The 20095-nt window shown below is 29.2% G+C and overlaps 8 protein-coding genes across 8 annotated transcripts; 4 read left to right on the top strand and 4 right to left on the bottom strand.

Annotated features, from left to right (window-relative positions):
* Positions 1-233: 233 nt before the first annotated feature.
* FG379_001664 (uncharacterized protein) lies at positions 234-1253 on the bottom strand (the record flags this gene model as incomplete). Its single annotated transcript, XM_067327267.1, has 1 exon — positions 234-1253. The coding sequence occupies one exon, from the start codon at positions 1251-1253 to the stop codon at positions 234-236; it is 1020 nt and encodes a 339-aa protein (XP_067183953.1).
* Positions 1254-1572: 319 nt separating this feature from the next.
* Positions 1573-3960, top strand: FG379_001663 (CDC5 cell division cycle 5-like; the record flags this gene model as incomplete). Its single annotated transcript, XM_067327266.1, has 1 exon — positions 1573-3960. The coding sequence occupies one exon, from the start codon at positions 1573-1575 to the stop codon at positions 3958-3960; it is 2388 nt and encodes a 795-aa protein (XP_067183952.1).
* A 101-nt stretch (positions 3961-4061) lies between these two features.
* Positions 4062-6833, bottom strand: FG379_001662 (RRPp PMC2 like exosome 3 exoribonuclease subunit with an RN domain and an HRDc domain; the record flags this gene model as incomplete). The annotated part of the gene is made up of 1 exon (XM_067327265.1): positions 4062-6833. One exon carries the CDS (start codon positions 6831-6833, stop codon positions 4062-4064), a length of 2772 nt encoding a protein of 923 aa, XP_067183951.1.
* Positions 6834-7341: 508 nt separating this feature from the next.
* FG379_001661 (uncharacterized protein) lies at positions 7342-8997 on the bottom strand (the record flags this gene model as incomplete). Its single annotated transcript, XM_067327264.1, has 1 exon — positions 7342-8997. The coding sequence occupies one exon, from the start codon at positions 8995-8997 to the stop codon at positions 7342-7344; it is 1656 nt and encodes a 551-aa protein (XP_067183950.1).
* Positions 8998-10551: 1554 nt separating this feature from the next.
* Positions 10552-11562, top strand: FG379_001660 (uncharacterized protein; the record flags this gene model as incomplete). The annotated part of the gene is made up of 1 exon (XM_067327263.1): positions 10552-11562. The coding sequence occupies one exon, from the start codon at positions 10552-10554 to the stop codon at positions 11560-11562; it is 1011 nt and encodes a 336-aa protein (XP_067183949.1).
* Positions 11563-13226: 1664 nt separating this feature from the next.
* Positions 13227-16589, top strand: FG379_001659 (phosphoenolpyruvate carboxylase; the record flags this gene model as incomplete). The annotated part of the gene is made up of 1 exon (XM_067327262.1): positions 13227-16589. The coding sequence occupies one exon, from the start codon at positions 13227-13229 to the stop codon at positions 16587-16589; it is 3363 nt and encodes a 1120-aa protein (XP_067183948.1).
* Positions 16590-16842: 253 nt separating this feature from the next.
* Positions 16843-17379, bottom strand: FG379_001654 (centrin like protein; the record flags this gene model as incomplete). Its single annotated transcript, XM_067327257.1, has 1 exon — positions 16843-17379. The coding sequence occupies one exon, from the start codon at positions 17377-17379 to the stop codon at positions 16843-16845; it is 537 nt and encodes a 178-aa protein (XP_067183943.1).
* Positions 17380-18587: 1208 nt separating this feature from the next.
* FG379_001643 (uncharacterized protein) lies at positions 18588-19772 on the top strand (the record flags this gene model as incomplete). The annotated part of the gene is made up of 1 exon (XM_067327246.1): positions 18588-19772. A coding segment is annotated over one exon (1185 nt), but the record flags the coding sequence as incomplete, so codon positions are not given.
* Between the last annotated feature and the right edge of the window lie 323 nt (positions 19773-20095).

Raw genomic sequence — 20095 nt, 5'->3', positions numbered from 1 at the left:
CTTTTTTTGTAAACTATTACTATTAGTGCATGTGGATAGTAATTGCATGTAATACCGGTAAATCATAAATGCTCACTTTGAATTAAAATTACGATTAATATTGAAATAAATTACAATTCATTTTAATTAAATTGATTTGTGAATAGTGTAAGAAAATAGTTAAATTAGTATTATGATTAATGATTAAAAGTGAATGGTGATAATTATTAACTGTATTATTGAAAATCGCACAGTTATGGAAGGTTTGAACTTATTTTACTTTTTCTAAGAGCTCTTCTACCGTAATTTTGAGCCTTTCTTGTAGGAAGAGCTTGAGAAATGGCTGTTTTCCAATCGTTATTGTGATACTTATTTACCAATATCTCTACAACTGTATTTACATTCAAAATACAATTAGCTCTATCACTAATAAGGGATTTAACAGGGAGTCTTTTGCATATACATTTTTTTTCCAAAGCTTGATTTAGAGATTCATTTTTTGTTACAGTACGGTCTACAAGCCCACCAATAACATAAACCTTATCTGGTTCAAATTCCTCTAGTTCTTCTGTAGAATCGGGTGAAAGAACTACTATTTTTCCTAATGGAAAAACCTCCCAAAATGGTTTTTCATGCAATTCCATAAGCCATTTATTCATTGAATATTTTTGTACACCTATTTTGTGAAAATAATCGTCTGGTTTTATAGATGAAATGTGAAAATTTATCCAACCCTTCCAACCAAATTTATCGTAGTAAGATTTGGATGTTTTCGCATTTGGGGAAATATCTAAAAGAGTTTTCATTGCATCTAATCCAGGATTTGAGATTTCAAATATTTTTAAAGATCTCAACATAAAGCTGTTTCCTAGAGATATTTGACGAATTAGTGAGTTGGCCTCCTTTTCAGTCATTTTATTTTCGAAACTTAAATTAAAACAAATATGAGGTTTACCTGAATCACGATATGTATATTCTGAAAAGTGATTTACCTTATAACTTGAAAGAAAGAAGGACTTATGTTCTTTAAGAAAGCGTTCTCTTAGAATATATGATCTTCTTTCATTTTCTGACATCGAATCCAAAAATTTTTTTCTCTCAGAAGATGCATGATTTCTTTGTCTTTTTCTTTCTTCAGCTCTTCTTGATCTAAGTTTGAGTTTTCTGTTTTCTCTCGCTATCATTTTTTTTTGGCTCTTTGTTAATCTTTTTTTTGGATTTCCAAATTCAGGAATGTCATTCGAAACTTGTTTTGGCTGTGTAATAAAATCCATTTTCGCAAATAATGGAAATAATAAAGCGAAAAGTGATACCTATTAAAATTTAACTATATAAAGTAACATATGTATTTGGCATAAATATTCGAATTTGTAGTATTAAGTTTTAGAAATTGTAAATATTGCTAGTCTTTAAACATTTGTACCATAAACGCAATATTAAATGTACTGGCGCCAATTTGTGCCATTGTGAACTTCATGAGAATAACAAGATATACTAAAATAATTGTAACAAGGGAATAATTATATATAAATTTGTCAGTTATAGGTGAGAAGTAAACTTTATATCATTATTTGAGGCGTTTCGTCTTTAAAAATGAGTCAAATAAGTGGAAGTAGTTTGTGGAAGAATAGCGAAGATGAGATCCTTAAGGCAGCAGTAATGAAGTATGGGCTCAATAATTGGTCTCGTATTGCATCTCTTCTGGTAATGAAATCTGCAAAGCAATGTAAGTCAAGATGGTATGAGTGGTTGGACCCAAGAGTTAAGAAATCAGATTGGTCAAGAGAAGAAGAAGAGAAGTTGCTTCACTTAACAAAATTGTTTCCGTGTCAATGGCGAACAATTGCTCCATTAGTTGGTAGAACTGCTCATCAGTGCCTTGAGCACTATGAACAATTGTTAGATAGAGCAAGTGGTAAGACATTTTCTATAGATTTCGATCCAAGAAAACCGAGACCGGGTGAAATAGATCCTCATCCAGAAACAAGACCAAGTAAACCAGATTCTATTGATTTGGATGAACATGAGATTGACATGTTATCCGAAGCGAGGGCCCGTTTAGCTAATACAAATGGTAGAAAAGCCAAAAGAAAAGCAAGAGAAAGACATTTAGAAGAAGCAAGAAGGGTTGCAATGTTACAAAAAAGAAGGGAACTTAAAGCATCTGGTATGCTTTCACATGCATCAATAATGAGATATAGAAATAAAAAGTGTAAGGGAAATGATTATCTGAATGAGATCCCATTTGAAGAGTTTCCGGAAGAAGGAGTATTCGAAAAAGATAAAGATAAGAAGAAGGAAAAGAAAGTTACTTTTAGTGAATTGGAGGAATCAAAGAAAAGTTTGAAGCAGTTTAACATGATAAAAAAGGATAAAAAGTATCTATATGAGAAAAACAAAGATACAAAGGAATTTAAGTTTGAGGAACCACTAAAAATAATTAGAAAAAGAAAATTAGAGTTGCCAGAGCCCCAATTAACCTTAGACGATATAAAAATAATATCTTCTATTGGATTTGACCATTTTAATGACGTCAATTCTTCTTCTACGTATGGTGAGTCCTCTATACGTTCCAATTTTAATACAAGTATTAATAACGGCCACAATGAGAGTACAATATTAGAAAAATCGAAAAATATATTAAAAAATCTAAATAAACCAAGCCCATTTAATCCAATTGGCATGGAAAATTATGAACTAGAATCTGAAATTAGTATAAATAATAACGATGATAATGGCAATTCTGATTATAATGCTAATTTACAACTTTCAGATAAAGGTTTACTACACAATCCAAAAATAATATCTAAAAAAACTCTAATCTGTGATGCAATATCAAATAGAAGTAGCATTTCTTCAATTATAGGTCGACACAGAACACTTAGCGATAAGTTTAGTTTGAATTCAGGATCATTATTTAGCGACAGAGGTAGTATTTTGTCAATGGATCCAATAGGGAGGAATGCTAGACTTGAAATGTACAAGATACAAGCCAAATCATTGTTGTATGACCTTCCACAAGCAGTTAATAAGGTTGAGATTGATATTAATGTGTTAAAGAAGCATCACGAACTTAAATACAATTCTGAAAATAATAATAGTACAATTGCAAATAATAACTTATCTGGACAAAATATTGGTAACAATGGTGATGATTTCTGTTTAGAAACAAAGGTTATAAAGTTAAACTTACCTAGACCTTATTTACTTAAAGAAAACAAATATGCACAGATTGAAGAAGATGAGGGTTTAGCTTGTGATAAAGTTGATACATACTATAAGCAAGCACATGCTTTAATTAAAAGTGAACTAGAGTATTTATTTGTAAGAGATATGATAAATCATCCTCAAAAAGTACCTGATTATATAACTGAAGTTTACGGTTCAGAGTTATATAAAAGTTTTCATCTTAATCTTGAAAATAAAAATAGTGAGTATTACAATATTGATAAAACACTAACACAAGAAGAAATAAAAAATGCTGAAAAACTGATAAACGAGGAAATGCATAAAATAATAGATGAAAGAAAAATCTCACTTGGAGATATTAACCCAATTGAAGTAGTATCAAATTCAGTATATAATCCAAAATATATTTACGTTCCATTTAAAAAAGAGTATATGTTAACAACAGAGCTTACAGAAAATGACTTGAACTCATCATTGAGTAATATTATTGAAAATTTAAGGGTTATAAACAATGACTTAAACCAACAGAACAAAGAATTACGTGAGGATATAGAAGACACACTAAGAACAATTATTTCCAACTCTATTAAATCTGAAACTGAAATTCAGGAGTTGTATTCCACTATTAATGAACTAGTAGTCGATATAAAACTTCAGGATAAAATATGGAAAAAAGAAGAACAAATTTTTTCAGTTAGGCTAGAAAACATTACCAAGCAATATGAATTTGAAAGAAAATTAAATGAGACTCTTCAAAAATATTACTACAATAATATATCAAATAAGCAGTAATATGTATTAGTTACATAGTGTATCGGTGCGTTAAATAATGCAGTTATTTTTTTTAATACAAATTTTAAGATAATAAAAAAATAATAAACTATCAAATATTTCTATCTTTTGTGCCATTTTTTTGTTCTCATTAAAGAGGTAAACTTTTTTGTTTTTACAGGAGATGATGAGTCTGCATTTTTAATGAAATCTGGAATGTTTTTTTCACAGGCAAAACTTGCAGGTAAACCCTTAATTTTTACATGAATATCAGAAATGCTTTGCTTTTCTAACACATTAATATTTAAATTATGATCACAAAGCACTTCTTTGTCTTTGTATGGATTACAATCTTGTTCATTATCAGTTTTCTTATACCTTTTTTTTTCCTTCCTCCCATCAATGTAATCACTATCTTTATCATATTCTTCTCTTATTGACTTTCTCAGAATTCGAACTTGATCATTCTCTACAACTACATTTATACTATCATCAGTATCTTTTTTCATATTTTTAATACTATTGGAGTCATCAACTTTATTTTGAGGAAAGTATGACTTTTTCGTTATATCATCAGATGTAAAGTTTTCATTCATTTCATGAGATTTATATACTATATGACTTGAAGTTCCCCTATATAGACTGTTGTTTATTTCATTTATTATTTTCATCGATATAAGAGTCTCGTTTGAAATTTCAATGGCATTCTTTTTATTCGAATGATCTCCAAATAAATTATTGGCAAAGTTGTCAGATGAGCCAACTGACCTCTTTATTTTAATTTTTTTTGTGCCATCTCCTAACATAGAATTTGATGTCAGTTCGTTTTCATCATAAATGCTAATATTCTTATTACACAATTTTGATTTTAAATCTCCCATATCTTTACATTTTATTAATGATTTTTTTGAAGAACAAAAAGCACCATTAAGATCTTCCTTTTCATTGCACTTTATAGATCCGTCAGATATGTTTGAGAATATATGAGAAATAACTGAATTAAACTCGAATATATTCTCTTCGTTTTTAGAAACTATATTGTTTTTAACAGTATTAACTATAATCAAAATTGCTTCAGAGTGTCTCTTGACATTCACTGGAATGGGATTAAATAACTCAAACAATTCGGCTTCGTTAGTTGGCTGCTTACTACAAATTCTAACAATCATACCATCTTTTAGTATATAACTCGGAGTTAAATCTAACAACTTTGCGAGACCCTCCCGCCATACCAGCAAGAAGTGACCAATAGTTAAACACAATACTCTTTCCAGTTGACTGTTCATACAAGATCTCGGAAATTTGCTTTTAATTGCATGTGATTTTGCCCAAATATCAACAGGCTTTGTAAAATAAGCTTTTGCAGAAACAAGACGACTATTATGCAAAGCGGTAAGAAGTGGAGAGGGGTCCAGGGTGTCCATCTCAAAAGTCATGTAAGAGCCAGTGCATTTGTAATTAATATTAAATTTGGATGAATCTTCTTTCTCCACCAAAATGTTTCCGTTTTCAACCTTCATCATGGCATCAGAAGTAGAAAGCAGAAACCCAGGTTTTATGTGTGAATGTAACAACAATAAATTTTTTAATATATCATAAATATATGGTAAATAGTGTGTGTCAGATCTTGCATATTTGATTTTCTCATCTGTTAGTGGTCTTTCTCTCCAGTCTGATAACTGATATGTTTTATCCATATCTATATTGCAATATACATCCATCAAATTTTTAAGTGAATATCCACCTGGAGTATTTAAAAGTTTAGCCGCTTTGCCGGTATCGAACATGTTTACAACATAAACGGAAAAGTCCCTTTGAAGCCAAAAAATATCAAAGTCTGATCCGTGAAATACTTTTAAAATTCTTGGATTTGTAGTTAACTCATTCAATATAACAAGCTCATGAAAAATTTCAAATGGATCTATAATATAGTCCTTGTCCCTGGTACTCATTTGAATGAGTGAGACAAATCCCCTATATGTTTGAATTGAATGATGCTCCAAATCTATTGACAATATAAAAGGGGAATTATCGTCACAAATTCTGTAGTGAATCTCCATTGAATTCAATATTTCTCCTATTATTTCTTTTAATCCCTTTAAATCATTTACAAATATTAAAGGAGTGTTATTTAGTGGAAGAGGTAGTTTTGGGTTAGAATAGGAAATGTTGAAGTATGACTTTACTTCTTTAATATCCTTTATGTTATATTCTTCCTCACCTGCATGATATATAGTGCCATTTACTGCCCATACTAGAGATTTTATTTCCTTTTCATAGATATTTTGAAAGTATTTATCTTCAAATAAAATATACCTTTGGCACATTATTATTTCTTTATCATGTAATATTTGACTTAACTCATCAATTATAAATATTCCAGTATTTTCCGAGTTATTTTCAGACAAGTAATCAATGCTCGTTGAATACTGTTTTGGGTGAATTAATCCAATAATAGGAGTATCGTTAGAGTTGTTCCTGATATTGCTTCCATTTTTTTTATTGCTATATTGAAATTCAGAGTGTATTTGGAGGTTATTGTTTATTCTTAAACGGTTGTAACGTAATAATTTTTCAAGAATATTGTCATTCTCCATGTCAAATCCTGTTTTATTCGGTGTAGAAAGTAGTCTTGGAACGAACTTGACGCTGAAATTATCTATTAAGTCCCTCCAGTTTGACTGAATCATTAATGTTTTCTCGTTATCATTCAATAATAATTTAAATTTACTCTCTATTTTTTTACAAATATCGCATTCGCCTTTCATATCTATATCAAACAAATCACTCGCTTTTAAATCAACAAAACTATCTTTTTCTCCACTATTTGTATTACTACGAACTATATAACCTACATTTATTTCATCAATTTCAAAAATTTTTGTACAAGCCATCATTTCTTTATGCCTTCTCCCTGAAAGTTATAAACTAATAAACTATTTTTAAAAAAAATCAAAACCACCTTGTTATTTCCTTAATTGAATTCCAAGAAAAATTACCGTTTTAATTTGCCTATGCTTCACAAAAAATAATGCAATCTTAAAGTGCTTGCTATAATAGAAAAAAGAATTCAATAGTACAGAAAGAAAATGTAGTTTAAACCAACATAAATAGCACAGAAGTGACAATTCCAACAGCTCATGAATGCAAACAATGTATATGTTTGACTAATAATAATTAGCGATATTTATACCGCATCTGACCAGTTGACTATCACACTAATGTAAAATATCGTATTTGGCGCTCAAATGGTAAATAATGGAAACTACACTGCTTTTAATTTAAAGTGAAACTAAATATTAGTGTATTACTGGTGTAATAGAAAAATGAAGATACCTTATCTGCACTATTTCATGCATCTTAAAAAGGACTATACTAACAAAAAAAAGTAAATAAATTTAGCTAATACTTTGAATAGCCTCCAAAACTGTTTTTATCGTCATCATTTTTGTGTTGACCTGCACCAATGATGGACATCAAAAGTCTCCCAGCATCATTGGTTTTAACCTGATTGTTTTTTTGTTGTATAACGCTGTGACTAGAGTAACACAAGCCAACATTTGAGGCGGAAGATAAAGGAGGGTATTCATTTGAGACTTCACTATTTGGCCTTAAGATATGAGTTTGTTGGTTATATTTGCTATTGTAAACATTCCCGCTCCCATCATTATTAGTACTAATATTGATATTGTTATTATTTAAGTTGTTTCCAGTTGAAAGTCTAGATGAAAGGCCAGCAGCTGCTTGCAGTCTATGTAAAATATTATTCGAGTCTAATTGTGGTGAGTGTTGATTCCCACCCAAAATATTACTTCTATTCGGTGTTTGGTTTATTTGCGTATTTTTTGATAAAGCCGGGAAAGATGCTGATAAATTAGCGAGATTAGCATTGTTTTTGTGAGTGTCATTGTGATTTACAACCCTGTTTGACCAACTAAAATTAGATGCCGTTGCAGTTGTTGCAGATACATTTGCAGAGGAGTTATTGGTTGTTGGTGTCGCATTTAAATTTGTATGACTTGCGATTGTATTTGTACCAGTAACCGCTGCTCTTGTTGACAATATCTCCGCAACCCTTGATGAGTTAGATACAACAGTTTGTGGGTTTTCTCGATTTATTGTATTGTTTACCGAATTTACATTTGGCGTGTAGAAGTCAACAGAATCATTACAGTCATCGTCAAATATTGGTGTATTCATATCAAATAAGGACAAATTTGCTGGTCCTTTCAAAAAATCCCCTGAAAAAGTCGACAATTTTCTATTAGAAGCTGATGGAATAACAGAAATCACTCTTTTTGAGGTATTTTCAACAAATTTATCTGGCAAAACATCACTGTCACTATTCTTAGAAGCATTTAAACTTTGAATATTCGACTTTTGGTTGTTTTTTGAATTGATAACTGAATCCAAAAAATTCGGCTGATGCTGATTTTTTCCAGAAAACAACCGTTGAACATTTGATGAATTATTACTCGTATTATCAACTCCAAATGTTTGATTGAAATTGTTTGTTCGTCTATTTTGTGATGGAGAAGCAGGGCCTCTTTTAATTATGAATTCTTTTTGCCTTTCAACATACTGATCAAGTGTTATATCTTCTGCCTTCATTTTGCTTTCTGCTTCCCTAATATCACCCAATGTCAAGTTTCCCATATCTGAACAGGGCATATCCCATAGATTATCATCTGATTGTCTGATTATACTCCTTGTTATTCCACTTATGCTTCCTCCACTCATTCTACCCCTTTGAATGTTCCTATTATTTCGAGATATAAACCCATTTGTTCCAAACCTAGTTGTATATGTTTTTATATTTTCACTAGACTCAACCATAGGTGGTCTTGGCTCTAAAGTTAAAGGTTTAACCGAAATTCCTATTCCTTTATTTACATCATCATTGAAATCTTTATTGCATTCTTTTAAAGATAATCCTACCAGTAGTAACAATTGAACAGAGTATTCAGACAACGAGCTTGAACTTTCATTCGACCCCAAAGCAAGTGAACTTAAAATATCCAGTTTACTACCAAATTTATCAGATACTGTCTCCGTCATAATAATAAAATACTCAAATGAAATATCCAAAGAAACGTTTATAATTCAATACAATATTTTTAAATATGCTTTACAAGTGTTTTGGCGGGTAGTTTTTTTTTTATTTGTCTACTAAATTTTGTCACCCTCAATTACATGTAAAATCACCGTTATTTTTGCCGATATTTTTAATTATTTATGCACTATCAAATGCAATTCACCAATTTTTGGGTTAAAATTTTAGTGGATAACTAAAAAGTGAATTTGTTTTAATGATTTGTTATGATTATTTACTCTGCCTTTTTAACCCCTAATTGTTGTCCTATTCATCATGAAATCTATGTAACATAATGAATTAGTGTCGCACATTATCATTTTATATCTATGATAATATAACATTGTAAATGTCAATTCACATAAAATTACTTTAATATCTGTCCATTAGATGTTTTATTATTGAAGGAAGTAGAAGTTGAGATGGAGAAATTAAATTGAAAAATGCGAAATATGAAAAAAAACGTAAGAAAAATGTGTAATGGTAAATACTTTTAAATACACAAAAAAGGGAAATAATAAATTATAAACAAACATAACAAAAAAAGCAAAAATAAATTATAACTATTATAATAAAATGCGTTGTGTTAATACCTTTAATTCAATAACCACCTTGGAAATTATACTCATTGCTAACAATTCTGGTCAAAATAAGAAAAAAGTTTATTCTTGCAAATAAAATTGAGTTCAGCTACTGAATAAGGTATATTTTGCAATAAATATAAATATTATTTCTCTTCTTTTATATAAAAACGAGTTTCTCTCAATTTCCCTAGCACCCCTCAACACTTGTTTAATTTGCGATTTTGCGAGCATAAGATCTGCATATATTTCAACTGTAGCGAGAAATAAATAAATAGATCATTTCTTTATTATTATGTTAATATATTTTTGTACACATTAAATATAAGAAATAATTTGTTCAAGTTATATTTTATCCTATTAACTAATTAAGTTATATACAAAAATTGAAATATATAATGGGATTTTTTTTCGGTAATAATAAGTTAAGGATTCAATAGGTTTTAAATTAAAAATAACTCTAATTTATGGGGGTATAAATCTTCTAGATTTGTATTTAATTTTGCCTATTTAAGGGAAGAGAAAAAGTAGAATCATTATTTTAAGCTGGTTAATAAGAAAGTCAAAAATAAAAGTTGTTTCCTATTTCCTTAAAAACAATCCCGTTTTTTCTTTGAATTACTACTAATACGTTTAAAATTCAATTATGGTTTGAAATTAGTAATAAAAGTGATTTAATATTTTCCGTTTTGTTTAAAATACGCTTGCATACTTATTTGAGCATCGAATAGAAGGAAAAAAGCATAATATTAAATAGTGTCCATGTATGTATTGATAAATAAGCATAGATGATATATATTCATATGTAAATTTCAGTATGAATATGAATAAAAACTCATGTAATTTGTGTATGTATTGTTTAAAAAAAAATTAAAATTTTCAGAAATAAAGAACTATAACTGGTGAATTTTAGGCTACTAGGTTTAATTTAAAATAAAGATGAAGCAAAACCTTGATTTGAAAAACAAACAAACCATTTCAAACTCTAATAAAGTTGATGACATTAGTCGCCACCTCGTTTCACTATTCATGACAATTGGAAATAGAGAATCAAAGAATAATATGTTTGTTGAAAATAAAAACGTAATAATGAATCATTCTAAGCTTATTTTTGTTAGTAGTTCCGAAGATAACAAAGAAAATTCCGATTTTACAGGAAAAAATGAGCCTTTAAAAGAATCGACGTCAAGAATTAATTTAAATTATAATGAATCAATCAATAATCATGTATATTATATAAATGGTGAAAGATACATTAATGGTAATTATTACGATAAATATGGCAGATACTGTGGTTCCTTCGAGAATGAAAAGTTTTATAGTTGCTATTATTATTATTATAACTACCATAAAGATTATATCAAACAAAACATTTTCAAAAACATTAATTCTATTAAAAATTATGATAATTATGTTAATAATTATCACTCAAAAAGTCACACAAGTTGTTCTTATTCAGTAAATGAAGATAAGGACAATAAAATATGTGAGAATAAAAACAATAAGTATGTATATTTCATATCAGAATCAAAAACTTCAAAACTCATAGACCTAACTAGTATTTTGAATAATTTAGAGTTTGATTTGGTGAAAATACTTTCTTCAAACTATCAAAATAAAGACAAAGTAAATATTGTACTTGAAAAAATAATAAATGAAAACTATATTGATTTTAGTCAAATAAAGTTTTCTCAATATTTGAACGTCTATGACTTACTTGATTCCACTATTTCAAACAAAAGAAGAAGAGTTCATCTAAATTCTATAAATTTTTTGAATAAAAAAAGTCCATTTAATTACAAGAACGAAAAGAATCACTTTAATGTTGACATAAGTTCTGGTATTCTTTTACTTATAAACACAAAATATAACAGTATAATAGAGTTTGATTTGAATATAAATGTTTTCTTAAACAGAAAAAACCTTACGAGCATCAGAAAAAAAAATTGACTATAAAAAATTGGAAAAAAAGTAAACTTAAGAAAAAAAATCATTATTATTATAAATAATCGATTTCAAAGTTTATAAATATTAAGCATCGGATATTTGCGTTGAATTGTGGTTGCAATAAATAATGTGTTTTATTGATGAATGGTAATGAAAATCAAAAAGAGAATACAATATTTTTTTGTGATTGTATTTTAATCAAATTATGTTTTTTTGTATTGATATTTTATTAATGAATAAATATATTTCCGAAGAGTATAACTTACGACAATTTTTAAATTAAATAAAATGTGTAGTTTTTAAATGTGTAATGTTTATATTGAGTAATTAAATTTAGTGGATCATCAAATGAAAAATTAAGTGAATTAACAAATTAATTATATGGTAATATCTTTTGTATAATTGTTATGTGTAGATAAATAAATAAATAATAATCCAAATATTTGTGTGGTTTGTGTGAATAATAATAATAATAATACAAGATCAAGAGAAAAGTGGTGTATTTAGTACTTTTAATATTAAGAAATGTTGTGTTTAATGTGTTATTTACATGGAAAAATAATATAGATAATTATTTGCTCTTAAGCACTGGTGTTTATATTTTTATCTGGCCAAACAATTTTAGTGTTATTATAACCATGTTTTAAGTATTTTGTACATTAATCCAGTTTTGTTTTATTTCATTTTGTTAGTATCAAATGAAGTTGGATTGTATGTTATTTGTCTAATTTGTTCTTGTTTTCTTCATTTGAAACATAAAATCATCATCTGGTAATAACAAATAACAATTTTGTATCACACTATATTTAAATTTTTAATATATAACACCAAATTCTTTTCGTAAAGTCAGTGTATTTAATTAACTAATCCAAATACTCAAACATCACATTCATACTTAGTGTAAACTAAGATAGTAATCAACAAAATCCAGCATAAACACAGTCAGTTCGTCGAAGTGAACGGTCTTTACAAATTCGGCGAAATATTATTTGCCACATCACATAAACAAGTCATATGCATTATTATCAGAAAAAAAATATATACTCAATTTAAACGAGTGCTTAAAGATATATAATGAGCAAGACTAGGGCAATATACAAATGATACATATATAGCAACTTAAAATATAGGAACAAATAAATGATAAAGTAAAACAAAACAAACTCAAGCGACAAGTATAGTAAATTAACATTAAATTAGACTCGAAAAGGAGATAATATAAATAATGCTTAGACCTTTGGCGGAAAGAGGGGATATCGAATCATAAATATTTATAATTTCTAAAATTAGCATTTAATTGAGACATACAATAGAAGAAAAGATAACTTTTCAAGCTAAATAAATAGATTTACTTATTGCTTTCATATAGATAAATATTTCAAAAATATTTACATTTATTAATTTTTTATCTATAAGTAGATTTAAGGTATATTTTATAACTTATTTCCTTGTTTCAATTCTCTAGAGATCAAAGAGATAATTTGATACCTGTAAAATAGTTCATTTCTTCACACAAAACTTTAATAATTAATACTTGAAAATAAATAAAATTCAAAGGTTACATAGTAATATTACTTTATTCGGAACAATATTGTTTATTGTTATCAGCATATCTTTTTCACTGAATAAATTCAGCAATCGTACTTCAACCCAAATCAAAAGCAGTTATGAATAACTTAGAAAATGGGGGCAATGTTGAGAGTCGTTTATTGCCTATAGGGTTTAAGAAAGAGTTCTGTACATTTTTAGATAAGCCGAATCGCACTCTAACTGAACGTGAAAGAATACTTGACAAGTTAAATGAGCCACTTGACGAGGACATAAGAGCTATGGAACTCCACATGTTTACATTGGTGACTTCACATTGGCAAAGCTCAAAAAAAGACATATTCAACAAAAAAGATGAAAGTGTTAAAGCAGTATCTGATAGTGAATTAAATGAGAGTAAGAATTATGGTGTAGATAAAATATTTGAGATACTAAAACTGTCATTATCATTTGCAGAATCTGGTGATAAATGTTCTCTTAATACGTTATGGGAGAAAATACATAATTTAGATAGTACAATGCTCACATTGGTAGTGTCTCTATTCAATCAAATGTGCATGATTATAAATTATGCTGAATCAGCACAAAGAATACGTCAAAATAGGCGTTTTGAACGTGAATTTAATATTGAAGAAAATGACGTACTTAATATAGCTGCACATTCACTAAGGAACACAATTAAAAAATTAATATCTGCGGGAGTAGGTAAAGATATGATTTATCAAGCAATATGTGAACAAGAAGTTGATTTGGTAGTAACGGCCCATCCAACGCAAGCACAAAGAATATCGGTAATTAAATGTTGCCAAAAAATAGGTGAATTAATTGTTTATTTAGATAGAAATGATTTGACCCCATTCGAAGAAATAGATGCTAAATGCGAATTTCAAAGAACTTTAGCTATGCTTTGGAATGTAGATACTTTAAGAAGAGCAAGACCAACCCCTGTAGATGAAGTACAAAATATAGTAAATACCATCGAAGAAACAGTTTTTAACACTTTGCCAACATTTTTAAGAAAAGTAGATCAGATACTCGATGAATTTGGAATGAATCCACTTCCACCCACGAGAACGCTTTTTAAATATTCATCTTGGGTTGGTGGTGATAGAGATGGTAATCCATTCGTTACAGCAAAAGTAACCAGACTTTCAGTAATAAATATGAGACTCAGAGCATGTAATATATTTTTAAAAAAAATTGAAGATTTAATGTTTGAAATACCAATTGTTTCTACAAATGAAAAACTAAAAAAATATATCGAGAGCTTACCTGATATTGAATTTTATGTTAAGCTTGTACCTGGACACCAAATATACAGTGGAGATATAACAAGTGATGCAACTGTCTGTCTTCGCCCATTCATGGGTTTTATACCAGAATATGAACTTTATAGGAGATTATTACATTACATTCGCATTAGACTTTTAGCTACAAGGGACTATTATTTAGATGCGTTAAACCACGGACACTCTGTTAATTCTGAGACAAGAAGAGCTCTTGCTTTCCACTCAACAGAACAACTTTTAGAACCGTTGTTAATAATGTATGAATCATTGGAAGACTATGATACTGAAGTTAAAGAAAGAATTAAAGATGATAAATATATGGGGAGAAATATTTCAATTTCCTGGATAACGAGTAAATCAGTTTCAGCTAAGTTAGGGAGGGGAATGTTGTTAGACGTAATTAGGCAAATATCAGCATTTGGGCTTTCACTAATGCGTTTAGATATTCGTCAAGAAGCCTCAAAACACGAAAATGCTATGAATGAAATATGTGATTATGCAGGAATAGGAAACTACTTGGAATTCACAGAAAAAGAGAAACAGGAATTTTTATTAAGTTGTTTAAAATCAAAGCGACCGTTGATCCCATATAGACTAAATTGGTCTAAGGATACTGCTGAAGTATTGGAAACATTTTATGAATGTTCTCACCTGGGAGCCGAGGCATTGGGATCATACATTATATCAATGTGCATGAAACCTTCTGATATTCTTTGTGTTCAAGTATTACAAAAAGAATATTTCTCTACTATAAGTGCCGACAGCGAGGTGCATGCTGAGATTAATGATATTGATTCATTTATTAAAAGAAGAAGTTCTTCGATTAATTCAATATTATCTGGTTGTAACCACCAAATTTGTCATTCTCAAAATAATAATATTAATATGGTAATCGGCTCAACCGAATCTCCAAAGTCATCTGCCGCAATTCTTTCATCATTAGCATCTAGAAGAATGAGAGTTGTTCCATTACTAGAAACAGTTGAAGCTCTTAACAGTGCAGAAGAGACTCTTGAAACTTTGTTATCTAATGAATGGTATCTTAATTATGTTAAAACTGTTGACAAAGGAATAGTAGAAGTTATGATAGGATATTCCGATAGTAGTAAGGATGGAGGTAGACTTACCTCTAGTTGGCAACTTTATAATGCACAAGAAAGATTGTCTAACATTGCTGCAAAGTATGGAGTTGTGATGGTATTTTTCCATGGGAGAGGAGGAAGTGTTGGAAGAGGTGGAGGACCACAACATCTTGCAATACTAAGTCAACCACAAAATACAATAAATTCATTAATGAGAATTACAGTTCAAGGTGAAGCAATTACACAATCATTTGGTCTTTCAGAGGTCGCATATAAAACATGGGAAACGTATTGTTCAGCAATACTCACTGCAAGATTTACCTCAATTAATATATCTACAACTATTGGACTACAAATTGAAGTTAAAGATAAATGGAGAGATTTGCTTGATCAAATGAGCGATATATCTATGAAGGAATATAGGAAAATAGTGTTTGGTGAAAATAATCATGATTTTACTTCTGATGAATTTGTTGAGTATTTTAGAAGCGTTACTCCAGAGAAAGAAATAAGCGAGTTAAATTTAGGCAGTAGACCGTCAAAAAGAAAGTCAGGGGGAATTGAAACTCTAAGAGCGATACCTTGGGTATTTGCTTGGACTCAAATTAGATCTCATCTTCCTGTTTGGCTAGGTCTTGGAACTGCTCTGAGCGAGATGAAAAAACAAAATAAACTAGACCAAATATCTGAAATGTATCAAAATTGGCCATTTATGAAAAGTTTTTTCGATCTTATATCTATGATTTTACTTAAAGCAGATCCTGAAATATTTGATCTTTATAATAAAATACTAGCACCAAAAAGGCTACAGAAAATTGGTGATCTTTTGATTTCAAAACTAAAAGAGACTATTGAACTTGTATTAGAGGTTACAAAGGAAGAAAAACTTTTAGATTCGGATTGTGTTACTAGAAAAGCAATTCTACTTAGATTCTCGTGGTTAACTCCATGTCATCTCGTCCAAATTGAGTGCATTGATCGCAGGAGAAAGATCCTCGATTTTTCTCTAAACCAAGATTGTGATGAAAATGGCACTGAATTAAGTAAAATAGAAAATGCACTTAAAATATCCATTCAATCTATTGCAGCAGGTATGAAGTTCACTGGATAGATTTGTGTGTATGTAGTTTTTATATTTATTCACCTAAGAGTGATAACAATATTAATTGAATATTAATAACTGAAATGATCAATATGTAAATACGCTACACAAAAAAGTTGATAATGCAGTTATGTTTATCGCATTTAAAATTGACAATGAATAATCAAGTTTTTGAAAATAAGCATTAATTATCTAAGTATATATATATATATATATATATATAATATATTATTCAACAGGTGTTGAATTCAAATGAACTAATTTAATACAAACTAGTTTGTTTCATAATAGAGATAAACTCCTCTTCATTTATTTCTCCATCCATGTCTTTGTCGAATTCCTCTATCATTGCCTGTAGCTCGTCGTCAGTTATATTTTCTCCCAATTCCCTAGCAACTCTTCTCAGGTTTTTAAGTGAAATTTTCCCAGTGTTGTCATCGTCGAATAGTTTAAACGCTTTTAGTATTTCTTCTCTCGGATCTCTCTCGAGTATCTTTTGGGTCATTATCTCGACAAAATCCTTGTATTCGACGTGCCCACTTCCAGATTTGTCGTATTCCCTCATTAACTCAAGTACTTGTGCTTTTTTCACATCAAATCCTAATGCCCTCATTGCAACTTTCAATTCATGGTAGTCAATTCTTCCTGTTTTCTCGGTGTCAAAAAGTTCAAATGCTTCCTTTATCTCCTGTTTTTGCTCTTCTGATATCTCATTTCTCAATCTTCTTCTTCTAGAAACTGCACCAGATGTTGAATTACCGACTGCTAAACCACCTGTATGTTCCTTTCTTGCCAACATCTGTATTCCGTTTCAGTATAAATACAAAACAAAAAAACGATAGAGTCTCAATACCAAATTGCAGTCTTAATTTCAAATTATTATATTTTCACTAATTTATATCTAATTGTTCACAAACTTACAAGTTCTTATTAATACTCAATTACCCCATTTATTTTACCGCTGAAATTGGTATATAAATAATTCATATGGCGTTCATTTTAATATATAAAAAAAGAAAATACACATAAATGCTTTAATGAATACATGTATTTACATTTATATGTCCAATCAAAATCATTAATCTAAAGATTCTCTTCGATAATGAGGATTGACTGCTATGTTTCAATCAAAAATGTAATTTTTATTTTAATAAACCATTTCATTAACAAAAATCTTGGTGTATAGGTAACATATTGTGAATTTAAACTGAAATATAATTATCACGAACTTTTCATGAATTAAAATTAACAATAATTTGTTTTATATATTTCCTATTCTAATCTCCCAAATTTTTAGAGTTGTAGATTTATGTCAACACAACCTGTTATTTTAGTCTTTTTCTTCATCAAAGAAATCACAGCAAAAAAACAACGTAGTTTCCAGCCTTTTGCATATTACTTAAACAATATTCAGTATTATTTCTCCTTAAATTGTTTAGCTATTTATTGAGATTAATACACTAATACTTAAATAACTATATTTAAACAAAAGATATTTATATGTATAGAAATTCGTTATTAACTTATTTAGTAAATTTTGTTTAATTGACTAATATAAACGCCTCTTATTATTTAGTGCTTAATAATAAACAAAAATTTGCAGATAATAAGCAGCTTCAAACAATAATAATAATCAAATTGCTCCGCATTCGAAATCAAACAAAATACCTAATTAATTTATGTTATTCTATATAACATCACAACTAATTCAATGTTTAAAAACGAAATATTTGATGTTCAATAAGCATTTTATTTTAAATACTAAGATATTGCATTTCAAGTCATCTATTAATCAAGGCGCCAACTTCATATATCCATAAATTGGCATGATGTGCTAAATATTTTTGGTTCTCGGTACTTATATGAAGATTGATTTAAAAACAGAATCTTTTTTATTATTTATTTTACGGCACCCAACAAGTTTCAGTAGCATTCTCAGTCATAATTCATACTCAAATGAAAGACATATTTTGAACACTATTTGATCATTGATAAAGTAAATTCTTTATGGTCACCTTAGTACTTAAGGGTATCTTACTATTATCCTTACTTGCCAATCCAAGGAATGAGACTCCAAAAATTTGTACCAATTTTTTACCAACAAGAGGGTCTGAAAACCTATTTTTCGTACAATGCTTGCTTACTTTAAGGGCAGAAGGAAATAAAGACTTAGACAAAAATGATGAGCCAAATGTTTATGGAGCGTCTGGAGGGTTTTGCATAGAATGCTGTAATGAAGGTAATGATGGCTTGTGTACTCATGGCATCCAGAAAACTGAAAAAAATTCCTCTGACAATGGAGATAAAAATAATGCAAATACTAGAAATAATCAGGGTCATTTAGCCCCTAATGAGCAACATGGAGCAAATGAAGACAAACCAACTTGCAATTTTGCTGATATTGCAAGTGGTAATGTTTTTGTCAGCCAAGATACGTTGCAAAAATTAGCCGAAGCAGGTAATACGGCAGTAAATGATATGATGAAAATTAACGAATTAATTAAAGAAAATTTCATATCTGAAGGACAACTGTTGTTACGTAAACTATGCGAAACCTTAATGGAAGCTATAACTATATTATCTGATGCTATTAATTGGTACTCAGAAAAATTCAAACAAAACAAGTTAATAATCAAAGAACAATCTAAAAGTGGCCATGAATCTACAGGCCAATTTAGGTCATTGAATAAAGAATTGTACTCCGAATCTTTAAAATTAAAAATCAGGCTAACAAATTTAAAACTTACATTCTCAAAGCACTGTATTTCTTTCATGGAAAAACAAGAATTATTATTAAAACAAACAACATATGGCAAATATATGTCAACACAATCTGAGAGAAAAGCTTTAAGGGATGAATATACACTATTCTTCTTACCAAGTAAAACAGGAAATTTTAAATGTGTCAAAGAATACGACACAAAGCATTGCAATAGTAAAAATCGTTGCACAGAATGCAAATCTTTACTTGATAAATTTAATTCAAGCACTTATACAAGAAAACTTGAAAAACTAACTAAAATTGAGAGAGAATATGAGCGTAATAAAAGAACAGGAGGAATTACAGAGGAACAGAATTATTGCAAAGGTGTTATTTCCAGGATGAGACAATATGTTGATGATAACAAAAAAATTAAAGAAAGCCAAAAAGGTGACCAAGGGGATGAACAAGGAATTCCAATTTATTCAAAGGTAAATAAGAAAAAAATGCCTGTAAAAAAAAAATACAGTGTGAAAAGTAACTTAACATATGATGTTAATGTAGAAGACACACATTCTTCAAATAATTCCCTCAATTCAGAGACAGAGGAAATATGTTGTATTGAAACCTCCTCTACTGAAGGTTCTGTAAAATTTAGTAGTGAATATGAATATAGTGATGAACATACAAGTGATGAAAAAGAAAAGGGGGAAGAAGAGAAAGAAGAGAAAGAAGAGGAAGAAGAGGAAGAAGAGGATGAAGGTAGCAATAAAGATCCAAAACCAGGAAAGAAACCACCTCCGCCTCCACCACC

Source organism: Cryptosporidium bovis (genome assembly GCF_009768925.1).
Source record: "Cryptosporidium bovis isolate 45015 chromosome Unknown contig_24, whole genome shotgun sequence".
Taxonomy (NCBI): Eukaryota; Apicomplexa; class Conoidasida; order Eucoccidiorida; family Cryptosporidiidae; genus Cryptosporidium; species Cryptosporidium bovis.
The sequence above is the reverse complement of the archived record's forward strand: the minus strand, read 5'-3'. Positions and strand labels throughout refer to the sequence as shown.